The sequence below is a fragment of the Zingiber officinale genome, chromosome 4A (genome assembly GCF_018446385.1).
Source record: "Zingiber officinale cultivar Zhangliang chromosome 4A, Zo_v1.1, whole genome shotgun sequence".
In the NCBI taxonomy this organism is placed as follows: Eukaryota; Viridiplantae; Streptophyta; class Magnoliopsida; order Zingiberales; family Zingiberaceae; genus Zingiber; species Zingiber officinale.
Genome location: NC_055992.1, coordinates 38,029,576 through 38,048,448, shown reverse-complemented (window position 1 = coordinate 38,048,448; position 18,873 = coordinate 38,029,576). Strand labels below are relative to the sequence as shown.

The following is an 18,873-nucleotide window of genomic DNA, read 5'->3' as shown; positions in this document are numbered from 1 at the left end:
TCACCTTTTTTGCCACCAATGTCTGAGTCTCAACAAAGAAAAGAAAGTTAAAGATTAAAAAAATAATTCAAAGTCAATCTAGAGATATCAATAAATACTTTATTTTAAACAAAAAAAAGTTACTGAGGTTGGAAATGTGGTTGATAATTCAATTAGTGGAGATGGACATTGAAATTGTATTTCGAGAGAAATGAGTTATTCGAAAAAAGAAGTAATTTGGTGAAAGTAACAATGAAGAAGTGACATAATATTTATAAAAAAAATTTAAATCAATATTTTTCTTTTTATAATCCATCAAGATTATTCTTTTATAAAAACTCAATTTGAGCCGTTTCAAAAATATGAAGAAATATTTGACTGTTTATTCAATCTAAAGAGGTTATATATAAACGTGCAAATGATGAAGCCTTATTGAGGTCATGCAAGAATCTTGAAAATTCTTTAACTCATAGGGGTTGTTTTATATTAATTGAGATAATTTATTTTCTGAGTTAACATTCTTGAAGTGTTCATCAAGAATTGTTCATTAATAAAAGAAGTAAAATTGATAATTCATATAGTGATTTATTTGAAGAAAATAAATAGATATTTTCTAAATGCTCACATTGCTTATAAAACTTGGTTGTTGTCTATCCCGATTATATTATCAAGTGCAAAACGAAATTTCTCAAAATTAAACTTCAAAAAATTTCTTCGATCAACTATGTCACAAAAAAGATTGAATGAATTAGATATGTTATCAATTGAGAAAAAAAATTACTGAACAACTTAATTATACCTACTTGATTAATATTTTTAATGCGGATTTTTTTAAATAATTATCTTGGACATGTTTATCATCTTCTTTGATTATAATAGAAATATTTTGATTATTATATATCTTTTAATGTATTGCTTAATTTGAAAAAATTGTTAGGGAAAAGGAATATAAAAGCATTTTTTCTTAAAAAAACAAGAAACTAGAACTCAGATTCAAAAATTATATTAGAGCATATATGTCTATTTTTATATAATATCTTTAAAATTTAGAATACATCATTCATTTTATTAAATTTCGATAATCATTTTTCGCTACACACTACATTAGTTATCCTAAAATTCTTCATATTTTTATTTCTTGATTATTTTATTCTCTCTTCTAACTTTTTTTTTATTATTTTCCTTTTTTACTGATTAGCTAATCTTTCTCTTTATTTTTTTTTTCTCTCAAATGAAATGAAATTTTAATATTTAAGAAATACATTTTATTATTAAATTTAAAGAAGTACTATTTATAACATCTAAATTTAAGAAATGGAAAATAACTGATATAAAAAATTATGTAAAATTTAAAATAAATTCTATGCTTAAAAAAGTTGATAGGGATGTTCTTAAGATAATTTGGCTACGTGCAGATACTTAGATGTCTTGATCGGAGATACAGATGGCCTTGTAAAAACGAAAGTACACAAAATGATTCGACAAAGCCCGTTTTAATACTTAAATTAATATGATATTGCACCTTTAATATTTATAGAGGCCCTATATATAGGTTACTATTTCAAAATCTAAACCCTAAATTTGTTGGGCCCCTAGAATTATAAATTGTAACTAGTGCGATGACCATACTCAATTATCGGTCTCCAAAATAGAGTGATCCAAGGGAGAGCTAAAAAAATAATGATACATCTGAGGCGTGCCATTTTCATATTAATTATGCAAAATCCATGGGAGTGCTAAAAAATAATAATATATATGAGGCGTACCATTTTCATATTAATTATGAAGCACGTGCGTTGTAAAAATAAATATAAAACTTTAATAAATGACAACTATTAGACGAAGCATATCATTCTTTAATTTTATCATTTATACAATTTATGTACACCACACTTGAATTCACAAACTAATCACAACCCTCCCAGACCAGCTCAGTCGCTTACTTATTTGCAGTTGTTTGTACAAATACTTGGCGTTTATTCTAAAAAAATCCAGCCATACTATAACATCATACCATAACCCTGTACCATGGACCATGAACTCGGTTGGTGACGATCGCCATCATGATAAGTATGCTCCCGGTGCCAACAATCTGGTCTACCAGCGCGGCGGCTCCAATTCGTCGGAGAGCTACATCTGCCAGTTTCCGGCCTACTTCTCCATTTCCCCCCAGAACCACTCCTCGCAGGGCCAAATAAACAGATTTGGACACTTTCTCGAACACAGTATCACCGTTCTGCAAACTTTTTGTGAGCATTCTTGCTACCATTTCCTTGCTGCTCTCATGGTTTCTGGAGCTACATGCGCTCATCAGCATCTCAGTGATTGTCTGAATACTCACATCAGATGAAGTCTTCAAGAACTCAGACAACTCCCTTCCAGTATTTGATATTATGGATTCCAGCTCCGCCAGTGTAACAGATCCCTCGGTGAGAAGAAATTGTCGGAGTACCAAGATGCTGCATGTCATCCATCACCAATGCTTAAATAATGTTTTGTTTATCGATACAAACACACAGGGCCAAGGACCAGAGCGAAAATTACCTTGTTGCTGTGACAATAATTTGTTGAAATTGGCTTTGTACAGACCTCAGTCTTGATACATTAAGATTAAGAGTTTCAGGAACTCTCTCCATGGTCACTCCCTCTACAACGCTGGCAAGCTTTACCAACCCAAGCCTCAACAATTTGTCCACCTTTTCTCCACTGCATTCTGGCAGTAATTCGTCATCACCTGCGTAAAGTCCAATCAACAGATATCGAGGTAGTGTGATTTACACAGGCCAAGAAAATAGCAAACTTGGTTCACCATCACAATAGAAGTCAATGCAACAAAAAGTTTTTTACCTGAATTTGTGAGAGAATCATCTTGTCTTGTTAATGCTGCAAAGCCGGCACCACCAGTCCGAAGGGCAGCAGTAGGAAGACCCTGGATTGAGCATGTTGAAAACATTTACACCATAATTCATTTTGAAAAGTATCGCATAACTATTTTAAGAGAATGGAACTCACATGACTTGCTGAAAGGGCAGTACAGACATCAATATGCTCGGTCCATTCTTCTGTTGAGCTGTTACTTGTGGAGTATAGCCATTGACGAGTTAGTGGAATGGTGTTAGAATCAGCATTTGGAGATCCAAATCGATCAGTAAATGCATTTTGTAAATATTCCAATCCCCCTGATCCCTTAATAATTGGTTCCAACAATTTTATTCGTGCAAAGCTGACTTCCTTCTTCAATGTCTGTTAACAGAGAAAATAGTTTAATTATTTTTTTCTATACATAAGAGAGGTAGTTTACAGTCCCATTTAAAGTTACATCTCTACAAGAAATATACGATGCTGAAAAATTTCTTGTCACATTCTACAAATCAACTTGAGCTAGGGATCAATTTGTAGATCTAAATTTCTCCCACATTTATAGAGAGAGCCTAGGCAGAAACAAAAATCAAATATTTTGGTCGTCTAATAAAATGTCCAACCTCTGATGTGCTGAACAAAACAAGAATCGAACCTGTATTTGCTCCAAAATAAAGCGCAGGCCCTCCACTGCAGCAACAATGAAAGATTTGCTTTGTTTGTCATTTGATTCAGCAATGCCCGCCAATCTATTTAACAAAATTTGGTGGTCCTTTTTCATGCTATCTTCATTTGCAGGAGCAGATAATTTTTGCAGCATGGCTAGCACATACTCTAGAATATTTCCAAGATAGTCTGTGTCAGGAGCCCCTGGCTCGAGAACCTTTAAACATAATATCAAATGTTGTAAGCCTGTGATTAGATTTCATGGCAAGGGATCAAAGATTACAATAAACAAATAAGTGGGAAACATTCTCATGTGTGGGAGATCAATGTTATAAAACAGATAACAAAGTGGAGTATGGATTTACCTGAGATAAAATATCAAGGTCAATACTGTTGAGGATATCTGCCTTCCATTTCTGTGGAGCCAAATCACATAATTCGTCCCGGACTTCCTTCAGAAGGGATATTAATCTACTGTAATCAGGTTTGACTCCCTGCAAAGAATCCAATATTTCATCCCAAAATGCCTTTTCCATCGTCTCTTTAACCTACCAAATAGATCAAGAAAGAGAAGGAATTGAGGATCCATCTGAATGTGCAATGAAGCAGATGAAGGCATGGATTCATAGTACGTGAAAATACCATATATAATAAAGGACCTTAAATACCTTGATACTAAGCTCTTCAGCTTTGACCATGTCAAAATCACCAGATAATTGCTTAAGGTTCCAATGCATTATCTCATTCACAAGAAGTACATTCTCAGTTGGTACATGCATGCCTCTTACAGAGCTTGATTGAACATCTGTATGTGGATCTTCTGAACCAATTTTTGGCTGAGCAGATGATGAAACCCCAAACAGAGACCGAACTACATTGTTTGATCTCCGAGAAGCCTCAACATTCTGGTTGTTTGGAACAGAATCCAACTGTATTGCAGGATCAGAGACCAATGGTGATGATATATGCACAACAGGGTTTGCTAAAGGACTGCCATTCTCTTTTGCTTCAAAAAATTTTGTTCGCATATCAGACAAAGAAGATTCCATTCTCTCAAGACCAGCATTGCCACTCAGGTGTAAAACTTTCTCTCTTATAAGTTTCTGATCTTCAATAACCTAAAATCATAAGAAATGTATTCAGAAATCAGTGAATTGCAACAAAACAAATGGTTTTATGACACCAATTAAATTTTCAATTTGATCTACACAAATTGGTTCAAGGTGTGAGTATTCGTTTATCACTATCAGTAAGCCTTCTGCTCTTTAAAATCAAGTTCAGATAATGACCGACATTTAAGAGCAAACAAACCTGTCTTTGTATGGCCATCATATCATGACTAAGGTCAGAAGTCTTCCCTGCGGCAGTCATCCTGCAAGTCTGCATCATGGACAGTTCCATCTGACAAGCAGCTCTTATGAGATCTTCCTCCAGAGATCTAGCATCTTTTGCCTTCCATACGACAAACCTGTATAGGTAAGAACACCATGCCGAGTCAAATGATCTCAGCTGGCATCTGAAGTTTTGTTCTGTGGGCAAATTGGAAGATGTCTCTTCTAGATGTTCCAAAGACATAGTAACTGGTGCAGATGGTGTTAATGAGTGGGCACTATTAGGACCATACAAAATGATATTGACTAACAACTCAAATTCTCGGATGAAGTTTATGGCTGACTGCCTCAAGACAACTTCACGCTCCCCTTGACCGCTGAAAACAGCATTGGGGTGCCCCAATATCATGTAAGCACAAAGCACGACTCTGACTGGATACCTGGACATATTTCTTTCACTTTTAGGTCCTTTGACAGACTCTCGTCTGGCTGCACCTCTTTGCTTTGACACTCTGCTAGACGGAATTTTTCTATTAGGAGATGCTAGGCGCTTAAGCAGATGATCAATGTTCTCAATACTTGATGGGCCAGATGACAGCAATAGTGAAAATCGACTCTCCAACCGATCAAGTAAAGCCTTTGCAGTTTGAAGTGTTGTGCTAGATTCAATCAAAAGAGCAACTTGTTCAAATGGCATAACACTAATGGATTTTTCATTTAATTTCAAGGCATCATATGCTTTAACCAAAGCAAGCGTGGTCCTCCTTGATCTCACAAATCGTCGCCAACACCTATACATTCAATTAACAACGTGAACAAAAAGATTCAAGCATAAAAACATGCACATATATATAACCAAACAAGAAAAATCACCTAGCTAGTTTTTTCGAAAGAAATTCTCCATGTCTGGTCAAATTGACCCGTGCAGAGCTATGAGGACTACCTCTCTGTTTCAGATATTCTGCCCTTTGTCTCCTTGCCTAAACCAGAGAACGCACCAGTGATTAAGCCATAAAGGAAATAGCTTGAACAATAATCACGCATGATGATTGGATCAAAGAATAAGGAAGAATTTGAGTTTTACTACAAAAATTCTCGACAGTTAACTACAGCTAACTGTGAAGCCCAAAATGGTTGGCATGCAGACTAATACAGTAAGATATACAAGGAACAATAAGATAACCACTAGGAAATACCTTTTGAAGCTTGTTCTCTAATTGCTCTTTCATTCTTTTCCTTTCAGTTTCTCTTCGGTGGTGCACAATTTTAGCCACCTTGCGTGCTTGGACTACCCTAGCATGAGCTCTTCTTTTTTCTGCTTCTAACAAACCCATTCGTTTTTTCTCAGCAGCAGCACGCTTCTGGAAGATTGCAGAGCGCACACATTCCTTATATCTATTTTCTCCAATGATTCGTTGTGATACAGATCTGGCAATTCTCTCACGAATGGCAGCTTTTCTTTGACTATGGGCCTTAAGAAGGCGCCTACGGTTCTCCTCAGCTTGTTGTACTCGGGATTCAACTCTAGTGCCAAGCTCTTCACGTTCCTTTTCAAAACGCATCTTTACATCACTTTTAGCAGCTTGTCGTAGCTCATCCAATCTAGCCAACCGCATTTGAGCTTTAGCTAAAAGGCTCAGCCTGATCAATTCAAGGGGAAACCAAGTCCTCAGTTTCAACATCAAATAGAAAAAGATAAATGACTCCAAATCATAAACCAATGCTTAAATTTTACTAAACCTTTAAATATGCAAAATAAAATGACTATTCATAAGCTAGGAGATTCAGAATGATTACACATGTTAACAAGTAAGAGGGCAACCTGACAATGTGGAATCCCAGGGAAGGAAGGGTATATTGTACATAGCCTTACCCTACTTGCAAGAGGTTGTTTCCATGACTCAAAGGTCACATGATAATAATTTTACCTTTGCACAAGGGCTCCCCTTCATTAGACATGTTAACAAATACACTTAAGAAAACCTCATTGCAATATAAATATAAAAAAGGGTAGTTAAAAAATCTATGTTCTTATAAATTTAACAAATATATCACATATACAAAAGAGAAGGAATTATGTTTTACAATAAAAAAACACATGACACCCCATTTAATTCGAGCTATAATGTGGGAAAATATCAAATGTGTTAACCAATATGTGTCATGATTTAATTAGGGCTACAATGTGGCAAAATATCAAATGTGGTAACCAACACGTGAAAATGGATGGTTTGGCATGCGGACATGTCATCAATTAGGATTCCTGATAGAAATTTACAGCATGATAAATTTGTTACCATTTTGTATAGTGCCTCAAGGTATTGTTTTTCAAAGTACATTTGTTTAAAAAATATATAAAAGTACATGATACATTTCTTACAAATTGTAAAGAACATGATAGATTTGACAATTCATCCTATTATAAACTATGAGAGTGATAATTTAATAAATGCTGAAAGTTATAATTTTAATAAATGCTGGAACTAGATGATGACCTCTTCTGCTCAGCTGCTACAAGTTTAGCTTCAAGCCTTTGACCAGGATTTTCGTCTTGAGATGACCATGAAGGGCTTCTTGGTTTTGGCCTTGCCTTGGTAGATAACCAGTCATGAAATTGCTGCCACAAAGGTTTTCTTTTTTATCATGATTACTATTAATTTCTATGATGAATAAAAGAAAGAAGAATCTGAGCCCTCCCACACATACACAATAAGAGATTCAATATAGCTCTAAAGAAAAATGAAAAAGAATAAAATCTTTGAAATTGCGATTCAACAAAACAGAATAACTGGTGGTAAGTTAGACAAACGAGGGAACTGGAAAATAATAAACACTTGAAATAACTTGACTAAACAGACTCATACGTACGGAGTAGCAGATTGCTTTGCCATATGGACTAAACTGGAAGGAGAAATATATGTTAACAGTTCACGCAGCTTTAACTATAACCACAACTGCGTAGGTGAAAGTAAACAACAAGTTAATACACACGAGGAAGCAAGTCAAAAGAAGAGGGCGACATAACCAAGATTGTAGGACCAAGGAAACTAGAACATCCGTCCGAGACGGCAGAAAGACCAATAACAGGTTAGCTTAAAAGTTAAGAATAGAAAGGAACAAGAATGAATAAGAGGAGGGGGAAACAACACAATTTTTTCAGTAAAAAATGAGAACTAGCCGGCTTTCAGTAACAAAACGTAAAACCAAGAGTTCGATCTGTAAATTTAAACAGCTACTGACAATACCAAAAACCAAAGAAGACCAACAGTAACAAGAATCCTCACGTAAATAAAGCTAACATAAATCACCAACAAGAACCTGACGAAGATGAAAACCTAAACGTAATAGAAAGAAAGGGGAAATAGAAACAACACCAAAAGCCACGAATCTAACAGTTACCAAGTAATTCAACTTTGCCGAACCAAATACCTTTCTTCTGATCTCTGCATCCCTGAGTTTGGCTTCGATATCTTCCATGCTGGTGCGACCTCCGCTCCTGCTATGACGGAATCTCCGTTGTATTCTCCTCGGAATCCTGGACGTCGAAGGGTATACCTCCCCATCGGTGAAGTCAAGCGCCACGGCTGCGGGCATCGCCGCCTCCTGCGACTCCACCGCCGCCCCGGAATCCATCGGTCGTCCGCTGGCCCTCGACGAACTCCAAGGAGGGGATCAACCAAAGAGCGACGAGGCGATCAACCAAAAAGCGACGGGCACACGATCGAGAGCAAGAACTGGAAGGAATTCGGCAGATACCAATTCGACGAAGGAAAAACACGTTTCCTTCTAGCAATTTCGTCGTCGGCTCCCGATTCAATGACCCAGATCGCTTTATAAAGCGGTGGCTTCTTTTGGAGAAACCCATTCGAGGAATCCCGAATAGTTTTCCGCCACTCAAATCCTTACTAGCAAATCTATTCGCCATAACCCGTGGGCCCATACGGGTAGACACCGAATGGTAGGTTATCCATGGCAAGCTTGACGACGCCGTTAGGCAACGGATAAGTGTTAAGTAACGTCGTTAGGCCGCCACCTACCCAGCCCAAGTTCCGTGCGTTACCAGTTGTGAACGTGAGTTTAGTTCGGTTGCAATTTTTTTTAATATTAATAATAATTTAAATACATTTAAATGCTAATTAAAATATAAAATAATAAATGAGAAATGAAATTTCGAAGAAGCTGATCGGAAGCGTGGGCAGGACGTGAAATCGATTTGTGGCTGGTTTTCCGCGGATGCCTTCCAAGCGCACCAACGTTCACAAGGAACGAACACTAAAGGCCACTAAGGGTCAGCGAAATTACTAAAACGCCATTCGATTAGCTTTGGGATTTGCTGTTCGCTCGGAACAGGAAACGCAGTTTGGTTTCCTCTGGCTGACTCGCTGACGACGCTGACGGTGGCTGAGAGCGAAGGGAGCCAGTTTAGTGGGCAGAGGGCCGCGGGAAGGAAAGGGTGAATAATGAATGGGTGGAGACCGAAGCGACACGGCATCGATGGTCGATCCCGACATGGGCAGCCCTTGGGAGGGCACGTGATGGGCAGATGACGAGAGTGACACTGGCTGAGTTTCATGAAAAAGCAGAAAATAAAAAAAAAATTAAAAATAAAAAAAATGGATGCTTCCAGGTGCGGAATTTCCCACGGCGCAGCAGAGACGTGGAGCAGCGTATCCACGTACACTAGTAGTGGTGGGGTCGTAACGTATGAGCCCGGATCGTTACGATTTAGCTCGGAATTTCTAAAAATGATTGGCGGTCTTAATTGAATGGACACGGCATGGGAATTGTGGGCTCCACCCGTAGGGCCAATGCAGCGTTGCGGTTATGGTGCAACTGAAGGATAAGTACTAGTATATTTGTAGTTTGGATATGTAATTATAATATATTTATTGAATTTTTTTCTATTAATAATACACATAATTATAAAATACAGAGTGTTTTGATTGTCCGACCTGAGTAATTTTTAATTTATCTTAACTAATGGAATTAGATTGAGGATTCAATATTTAACTGATTGATAATATTGGATATAGCATAAACTTGGACTAGACAGAGTTGGCATATTAGGTCACGCATGATTGACCATCTATTTAAATTGTTAAAAAAAATAGAGAATATTTGATTTTGAGTTATGGTTATCTGTCTATAATTATCAACAATAATCATGTTTCGTTCAAGGTTTTTCTCGATTTTGAAACGTCAACAAACTTCATGAATGGGAGCATCTAATTTGGAATCAGATTACCTCGGGTTGCCCTAGTTTTTCTCGCTTCGAAGGTTAAGCAAAAAAAATTTTCCCGAAATTATCCTCGGAACGATCATAGAACGATTGGAGTTGGTCACGGTCATCGAGCACGAGCAGGGCGGTGCCTGATCAACAACAGGTGACACCACGTTCCTTCACGCACGCAAGTCTCTACGGAAGCTTTGTGCACGCGCAACAACAACAACATATGTGCAACGACGAGAGGTGGCAGTAGGCGAAGGGCGATGGGCGGGGGGCGACAGGCGATGGGCGATGGGCGACGAGCATCGACAGCGAACATCAAACAACAATGAACAACAATCAATAGGCGCCAGACAATGATAGCAAACAGCGAGCGATAGCGAACAGCGAGCAATAAGCCCTGGGTGACAACAGCAAAAGGTGACATCGGGAGGAGGAAGAAGAAAGAATTTTAGTTTTTTTAAAACTTTATTATTTTGGTTAAACTTTAATAAATTAAATCAATCAACTTCTAACTATAACTATAATTGGATAAATTAAATAGACTTAATCAAAAGCCCAATAACATTATCTAAATAAATTCTAAAATAAAAAAATTACGATATTATCTAATTTTATTTATTTATATATATCACTAATCATAATAATAATAATAATAATTATTATTATTATTATTATTCAAAAATTAAAATAAATGCAATCGGTCGATTGATATAATTCTTTACCCTTAAATTGATGGTCCAGGCAAACATATAATATCATCATACTTTTTCTTTTTAATTTGGAAAAACCTACAATATCATCATATTTACGATTGAACCAAAATTAATACGGTAAAATGTTACATTAAATTATACACTAAAACCTCCAAATAAACAAGATTTTATTATATTACCTAAATTTAACCAAACAACATCAGATTATATTTCATTCCTTATGACATTGGTTATGCATGATAACCTTAACTAAATACACCATTCAAGGTATTCTATTGAACCACACAAGCCGTTTTCGAGATTTCTCACTTGAAGGCTTGAATCAAGAATCCCCGGGGGATTCCAACCTTCTCCTTTCAAGGTTTATTGATATTCAATCAATCGAATGTACTTCCAAGATTTGTTCCACATTTGGAAGACCTTGTGTTATGTCATCAGATCTTGATTTTTCATATATAAATATAACTAATGTATTTCCTTCGTAAAATATTTTACCATAATGGTAATTAATATGTGGAACCGCCACATCAGCGGCCCCCCTAGAGCCGGTCCCACAGATATGGAGGGAGGTAAATGCAGGTACACAGGTGGAAAGTGGACCTTTCAGCCACAGAACCATGCACTCCCCATCTGTGCTACGCCCTGGGGACACCATAATGGTAATTAATAGTTGCTCCTTGAGTGGCTAAATAAGGCTTAGTGGATCTTATAATTAAAGCGTCAACATCAACAATTATAATTTTCCCAAATTTTTTTATGTGCGATTTGTATTAAATAGACATATATTTTCATAAAAAAATTATCCACGACTAATTATTGTAGATGTCTCTTTCCAATAATCGTGAGGGAGAAAATGTCAATTCAAATGGAATGGATTCAAAATGATGTTACTGTATGGATTGGGATTATAAATCCTCCTATTTTCATCTATTAAACAATATTTAAGCACTTCAAGTACTTGGAAAGTCTCTTTAAAATTACCAAGTAGCAAATATTTCCTCTTTAATTATTTATGTAATCATATTTGAATTATAGGATAAATTAATAACAGTGAATTTTTAAATTTAATAAAATTTATCATAAGCTCATTATAATATTTTGGACAATGATACTTACTAATTAACATTATTAATGGGTTCTTAGTGCTTAGTTCGAAAAATATTAGACTTTTGAATTTTCTAATAGTATAGGTCCATGAAATTAGTTTCATCTAAACTGGTTGGTCGATTAACTTATAGAGCTCTAAATCATTTTAAACTAAAATCAATGTATTACTAGAAGTCTCCTTGATGTATTTGATCATTCTCGTGAATGTCGATGAGTGAATCACCGGCGAGTTAGCTCTGTTGCCAACTTAATTATCAATCGTCAGACAATAATAAGGATGATGGCATGGTTGGGAGCTTGGACAAAGGTAAACAAGAATAAAAGAGTTAGAATGACGGCTAGGGATTCCCCAGCACAGTCACTCTGACGCTCAAGTTAGAGGATAAAGAAAATGAGTTTTAGGATTTTTATATACATAGGTGTGCGTATGTACCTAGATACCAGAATAGATTGTTGGAGCAATCGGTGTACCCTTTGATTTTCAAGTTTGTGCAAAGGGTTTAAGTTAGAGGTTGCATCTGTATTTGATATGCACTGCTAAGTATGCAGGTGACAGGTGCAAGGAAAGACCAAGTGTGATCTTGACAAAGGTGAAGTACAAGCATGAGAGTCTTGGCGGTGTAAGTCTAAGTTTGAGACTTGGTCGTGTAAGTCCAAGTGTGACTTGACAAGGTGAAGACCCAGAGCGAGGGGATCTTAGCAAGGATAAAGTCCTGGAGTGAGAAGCTCTTGGCAAGTGAAGTCCCAGGAGCAAGGATCTTCTTGTTAAGGATGAAGACCCATAGATAAGGAGCCTCTTGGCAAAGAAAGACCTAACAATAAGGACAAAGCTGAAAGAAGTTTTTGAAGGCAAGACATGAAAGATGAGGAAGCATCCGAGGGACACAATGCTGATGGAGGAGGCTAGAAGGCATGGTCAAGGTTGTATGGGTGAGAATGAGTGCATAAGTGATTGTACTCTAGGATAAAACCCTAAGTTAGGATTTACCAATCAACTAATATATATCTCAGTCAACTGGTGGTTGAGAACCAGCAAACCCGAAATAAAATTCCAAGGTTTGTGGTTTTAGGATTACCAGTCAACTGGTAACTTTACCAGTTGACTGAGAGAGAACAAAATGCTTTTGTTCATTCAACCCATGAAGACCAGTCAACTAATCCATGGTGAGAAGTCTACTGAAATCGAGCCGTTAGATTGTAACGGTTGAATTTGATAGAGGTCAGTCAACTGTAAGAATGGTAGTCGACTGGTGGTGAAAACACAGTTTGGGTATTTCCTCCTAAGTTCTATATAGTAGAACTCGGATTGGCTAACTTTGGTAATGAAATTAGAGGTGGTTAGCCCTAAATAGAATCTCTAAAGTTCAAAGTAATCCAAGAGTTCTTGATCGAGTTTATGGTGAGGTTTATCCACCGATAAGGAGAATTAAGTTAGCCGGAATTTCGAGGACTAATCCACCGACAAATTAAAGGATTATCCACCTTATGGATAGCCATGGAGTGGATTATTATCTTTGAACCACATAAACAAACGTGTTAGGATTTATTTTCTTTCTTCTTGTCTCTAGGGTTAGCTTTCATATTTGGTTGTGTGTATTTTCGCCACGCTAACAAGTAAACAAATGTGTTAGGGTTTAATTTCTTTCTTCTTGTCTCTAGGGTTAGCTTTCATATTTGGTTGTGTATTTTTGCTACGCTAACAAGTATAAAAAAGTGAACAAAGTGGGTTACCATCTATTCACCCCCTCTAGTCAGTGATCAAGGCCCCAACAATTGGTATCAGAGCCATGAGCGCTCTTGAAGGACTGACCGCTGAAAGGAGCAAGCACTAGAGTAAGAAGACAATGATTTTTAGAAATCATTCGTTACCAGCAATAGAGTCGGAAGGAACACTAGGATGGGACATTTGAATTCCACCCTTATATGAGCAAGGAGATTTTAAATATTAGAGGAAGCAATTGGAAACATGGTTCCAAATGGATTGGAAACATGGTTCCAAATGGATTGGAACCATTGAATCTGGAAGAACCCTTCGAAGCTCTAACAGATAAGAAGGGGAAGCGTCTCTTGCTAAGATATTGGTTTGAGGAGAAAAGACAACAATCGGAGGCGGACAAGAAGATAACTAAAATCTATTAAAATTATTATCTTCTAATGTGTTGTCTAGTGTAGGTGAATATAAGAATGCAACCGACAAACTTGTTCTACTGTTCACCGGAGTTTGGGGTTTAATCTTCGAGCCTTCGTGTGACGACAAGGGTAGTCCTTGGTATCAAAGTGGATGAATGGATTGTGGTTTAGATTTCTTAGTTTAATTCTGTTAATTGTGTCAATTTGCTTGTGTTGATGCTTCTTATTGAATGCTTGTATCAAACTTGATTTCCCATATTTAAATTGCACATATTATGCTTAATTAGTTTCATGCACGCAACGTGTTCGATCAATTACTTCAACCATTAGTTAGTTTTAATTTGATGCATTTTAGTTTGTTTAATTCTTGCTTTGTCTTGTTCTTTCAATTTCGTTAACTTCTAGTTTTGATTGAATACAATTAGGTTAGGTTAGATTAGATTTCTTTAATGCTTTAGGGTTCGTTAAATGCTTACTTTATTTCATGTTGCCTTTTATTTCCTGCAATTATAGTTAGGTTAGACTTAGCTTTTATTACTTGCATTGTCTTTCATTTACTAGATTATATTTCATTTAATGCTTTGTCATTTTATTCCTTAGTTTAATTGTGCTGATAGTTAATCCATAGCGTAGTGTGACAATGCGTTGTGGATTAATTATTCGCACTTGTTAGATTTCATTCCAGCATTAGATTATATTCCTACTTGCTTTGCTTTTCATTTGTTAGGTTTAGAATAAAAATCCCCCATTTCCATATTGAAAACCCCAAAAATAGGAATAATATACAATCCTAGATTACCATCCTATCGTTGCTTTCATTGGGAGATGACCTAAGTCATTTTTATACTGCATTAGTATAGTTAGAGTGAGTTCAGAACTTAAAAATTCTTTTGATATCATTTCACGGCACGAAAAAAACACGGTTATCAAAAATTGGTGCCATTGCCGGGGAGAAGTAGCGGTGTTTGGTGATCTTAGAATTGTTTTTCTATTTTCTCTTTTATTTCTATTTCCTTTGTGGTTGCAAAAATTCAAAAACATTATTAGGGTTTAATTATTTCATATCTTGTATGTATGAGTGCTATCTTGTCTATTTCCTGTGTCTTTTGATTATATTTGTATGAGTGCTTCAGGTAAGATCGGAAAATCTGTGTGTTATCAGCAGTTTTAGAGTTTTAGTGTGTTCAGGATCTCAGATTTGATGAGCAACATGGAGAAGAACACTGAAAATGCTCTCAGAGAGCTTTAGGCACTAGACTTGTCAGATGATTCCTTTTGCATCAGATATTTTGATTTGGAAATAGACTTTGAGTTATGGCATATTGTACATCTATTATCGAAGTTTCATGGACTATCTGGTGAGGATCCCAATAGACATCTGCAAGATTTGGAGATGGTTTGTTCTTCATGGAACCCACTTGGCATATCAGAAGAAGATGTTATACTTAGAGCATTTCGATTTTTAGTAGCAAATTCAGTAAAAGATTGGTTGTATTGTCTCCCACTCAACTCTATCACCAGTTGGATCGAGATGAAGAAAGTATTTTTGGTGAGGTTCTTTTCTGCTTCTAGGATTGTAGCTATTCGAAGGAGTATTTGTGGAATCCACCAATTCATAAGAGAACCGTTCCAAGAATATTGGGAGAGATTTAAAGGACTTATTGCTAGTTGCCCTCAGCACTAGATAAGCGATCAACTACTGATTATGTACTTCTATGAGGGATTGTGTCCCATGGACAAGAGTATGGTTGATGCAGCTAATAGAGGGGCTCTAGTTAACAAGACATCTACTCATGCCAGAGAACTTATTGACATTATGGTGGCAAATTATCAGCAGTATGGGACTAGACCAGTGATTGCTAAATATGTTCATTCCGTTGCTACTGTATTCCTGACCAGGATCCAGTATCAGCAGCTTGATCTTTAGTATTATCAGACTCATCAGCAGGATATGAATAATTCATTTGTAGGATTCGGGTATGGGAATGCACAACAAGGGATTCTAAGTGGCCCCAGTTTTACCAGCCTTACTTTCAACACCATTAGCCTGAGCAGGATTTTAGGGAGCAACCGCAATAAATTTGGCAACATCAAGAAACACAGTTTAGGAAAGGACACATTCATCGACACAGTTACAATTGCTATTAGATCAACCTACTGTATCAATTTCTGAGCAGATGGATTGTAGAGTTTGTGATATTCCTGACTTTGATTCTGCTACTCTACATACCTCTTCTAGTTTTTTGTATTGTGATATTATAGTTAATCCTGATAATATTTTTGTTGATGATATTGTTGTTCCAAATATTCTTGATGTTGTAGGTGTTGTTGATGATGATGGAAGTGTAGAGACTTGTGCTGTAGAGACAATGCCCCAAGAATCGCTTCCTCTTGAGCTAGTTCAGTCTGTAGTTGTACTTAGTGATGAAGGAAGTATAGGGGAGACTCAAGAATCACTTCATTTGAGTGATCCAGAGCCAAATACTTTACCTGATCAAGATGATGCCACATTCACTATTCTAGAGTCTCTAGGTACCTTTTGTTAGGATGTATACTAAAAGCTTAGCTTTTTGTATGAACATTTATTTTAAATAAGAATCACATTGGTCAAATGTCTGTATTTATGTTAAATGTAGTTGCCCATTTAATTTATATTGTAGATAACATGGTGTGTGGTGTCACACAAAAGATCATGTTATCAGTTCCTTATAAATTATAAATAGTAGCTCACAACCAAGATGGATTGGGACAAACCATTGGAATGGTGTAGTGTAATTTGGTATTAGTTTATCTTGACTATAAAATTACACTAGTACACTATGAGTGTATTGAGCAGGACCATTTAAGGTTATTCTTTTATACTGACTGCATAAAAGAACAGGACCTCTGTTATTATGGAAGTGTGTGCTCTTAATCCTGATATAATAACAAGTACATATACTTAGTATTTATTTCTTTAATTTATCAATAGGTGAGATTTATTCAGTTGGATCAATAGATCCGATAAGTTGGGAAATAATATTATTTATATGGTGTGTTGTTGATTATAGAAAGAAATTGTGTCCTAGTAATCTAGGTTGATGATGAACCCTTGAGGAGCTCATAAGGATTGTCATGTAAAGCTTGTAGGTGGACCTAGTCCAACATGACAATGAAGTTGAATGGTACTACTCTTGGAGCTAGATGTTAATTAAGTGAGTGTCAATAACTCATTTGATTAATGGACATTCGATATTTTAAATACAAGGAGATTAATGCACTCATAAGGAGCCCATAATGTAATATGGGATTGGTGCGGTAGTTCAATAATAACTCTTTAGTGGTATGAGTTATTATTGATGAACTTGAGTTGAGTGTTCAAGGCGAACACAGGAAGCTCAAGCTCATTGGGAGACCAAAACCAATTCTTCCTCTCGGTCATTGTTGTAGCCTCTATAAAGCCTTGTATCCATAAAGTCCGCTTCTTACCCAAGTAATGGGTCGGACACATCCTTGCTTGGAGCAAACGGGCCGACCAAGCATTGTTTGGAGTCCAAGAGGTGGTCGGCCCAAGCATATCTTGGTGTCCAAGATGTGGTCGGTCATTAGTGGAAGAGAAGGAAGTTTTGTTTAAAACAAAATTTTGTTAAAATCTTTCCTTATTTGTAGTTATCTACAATGGTTAAAAGAAAGATTTTAATTTTGTTTAAATTTTCCTTTTTAGCATCCACTAAAGGAATAAAAGGAAGATTTTATTTTTATTAAAATCTTTCCTTTTATAGTCATCCTCATGGTTTTAAAAAGAGAGTTTTAAATTTTAAAATCTTTCCTTTTATAGCTATCTACAAAAGATTAAAGAGAGATTTTAATTTTGTTAAAATCTTTCCTTATTTGTATATATCAATAATGTCTAAAAGAGATATTTTAATTTTGATAAAACTTTTCTTTTTTGTGACCATGATTTAAAAGAAAAGTTTTAATTTTAATCTTTCCTTTTTTGTAGATGTCTACATGATTTAAAAGAGAGAGATTAATTTTAAAACTTTCCTTTATTGCCATGTACAATGGGAAATTTAGAAAAGAGAGATTTTAATTGTTGTTAAAATTTTCTTTTTTTAATGGGAGGTCACAAATAAGGAAGTTTTAATTATGTTTAGAACTTTCCTTTTTTGCAATGACCAAGGATTATATAAAAGAGAGAGGGAGGGTGCCTCATGAGGTGATTCAACCTAAGCCTTGCCTCCTCTTTTATTGTGGCTGAAACTCTCTTCTTCTAATCCTTGGTGGTCGACCCTTGCTTCTTTTCTTTCTCCTTGCTTTCTTTCTCTCAAGGCCAGTGGCACATCAAGAAGTTCCATCTCCTTGGTGGTCGGTTACTTGGAAGAGAAGAAGAAAAGGAAATTTCTTATTTTGGCATCCCTTGGTGGCTCGAGTTTCTTGGAGGAAAAGAAGTGGTTCAGGTGGAGTTAGCTTGGTAGATCGTCGCCCACACGACATCCAAGAGAAGGAGAGGAATACAACAGAAGATCAAGAGGTCTTTAGCTACAAATAAATGTATAACTAATTAATGGTTTTCGCTTCAAATTAATTAGTTAGTTTTCTTTGCATGGATTCTGAAACACCAACACAAGACTAGCGATTTTATGTTTCGATTTCATGTTATCGATTTTGTATTTCAATTTTATGTATCGATCTTGTGTTTCTATTGTGGTCTCTGTAGTTAAACCTAGGGTTACTGTAAGAAGTTAAATATCTAATTTCTTTGAAAGACTTTGTCTAGGAAGTGGTGGATGATCCCATAACCAAGAAGGCCTAGTGTCTCGCCATGTTTAACCTGGAAGCCAATCTTTAAAATATATATTTAATCAACTTCTGTAAT

At 36.2% G+C, this 18,873-nt stretch overlaps 1 protein-coding gene across 1 annotated transcript; it reads right to left on the bottom strand.

Annotated features, from left to right (window-relative positions):
• Window positions 1-1,814: 1,814 nt before the first annotated feature.
• LOC121969828 lies at window positions 1,815-8,666 on the bottom strand. The gene is made up of 12 exons (XM_042520087.1): window positions 8,265-8,666; window positions 7,331-7,452; window positions 6,032-6,476; window positions 5,709-5,815; window positions 4,816-5,626; window positions 4,173-4,622; window positions 3,870-4,052; window positions 3,494-3,721; window positions 2,992-3,222; window positions 2,827-2,908; window positions 2,524-2,713; window positions 1,815-2,438 (listed from the first exon to the last, which is right to left on the bottom strand). The coding sequence occupies exons 1-12, from the start codon at window positions 8,466-8,468 to the stop codon at window positions 1,988-1,990; spliced, it is 3,504 nt and encodes a 1,167-aa protein (XP_042376021.1). The 5' UTR covers window positions 8,469-8,666; the 3' UTR covers window positions 1,815-1,987.
• Window positions 8,667-18,873: the final 10,207 nt, after the last annotated feature.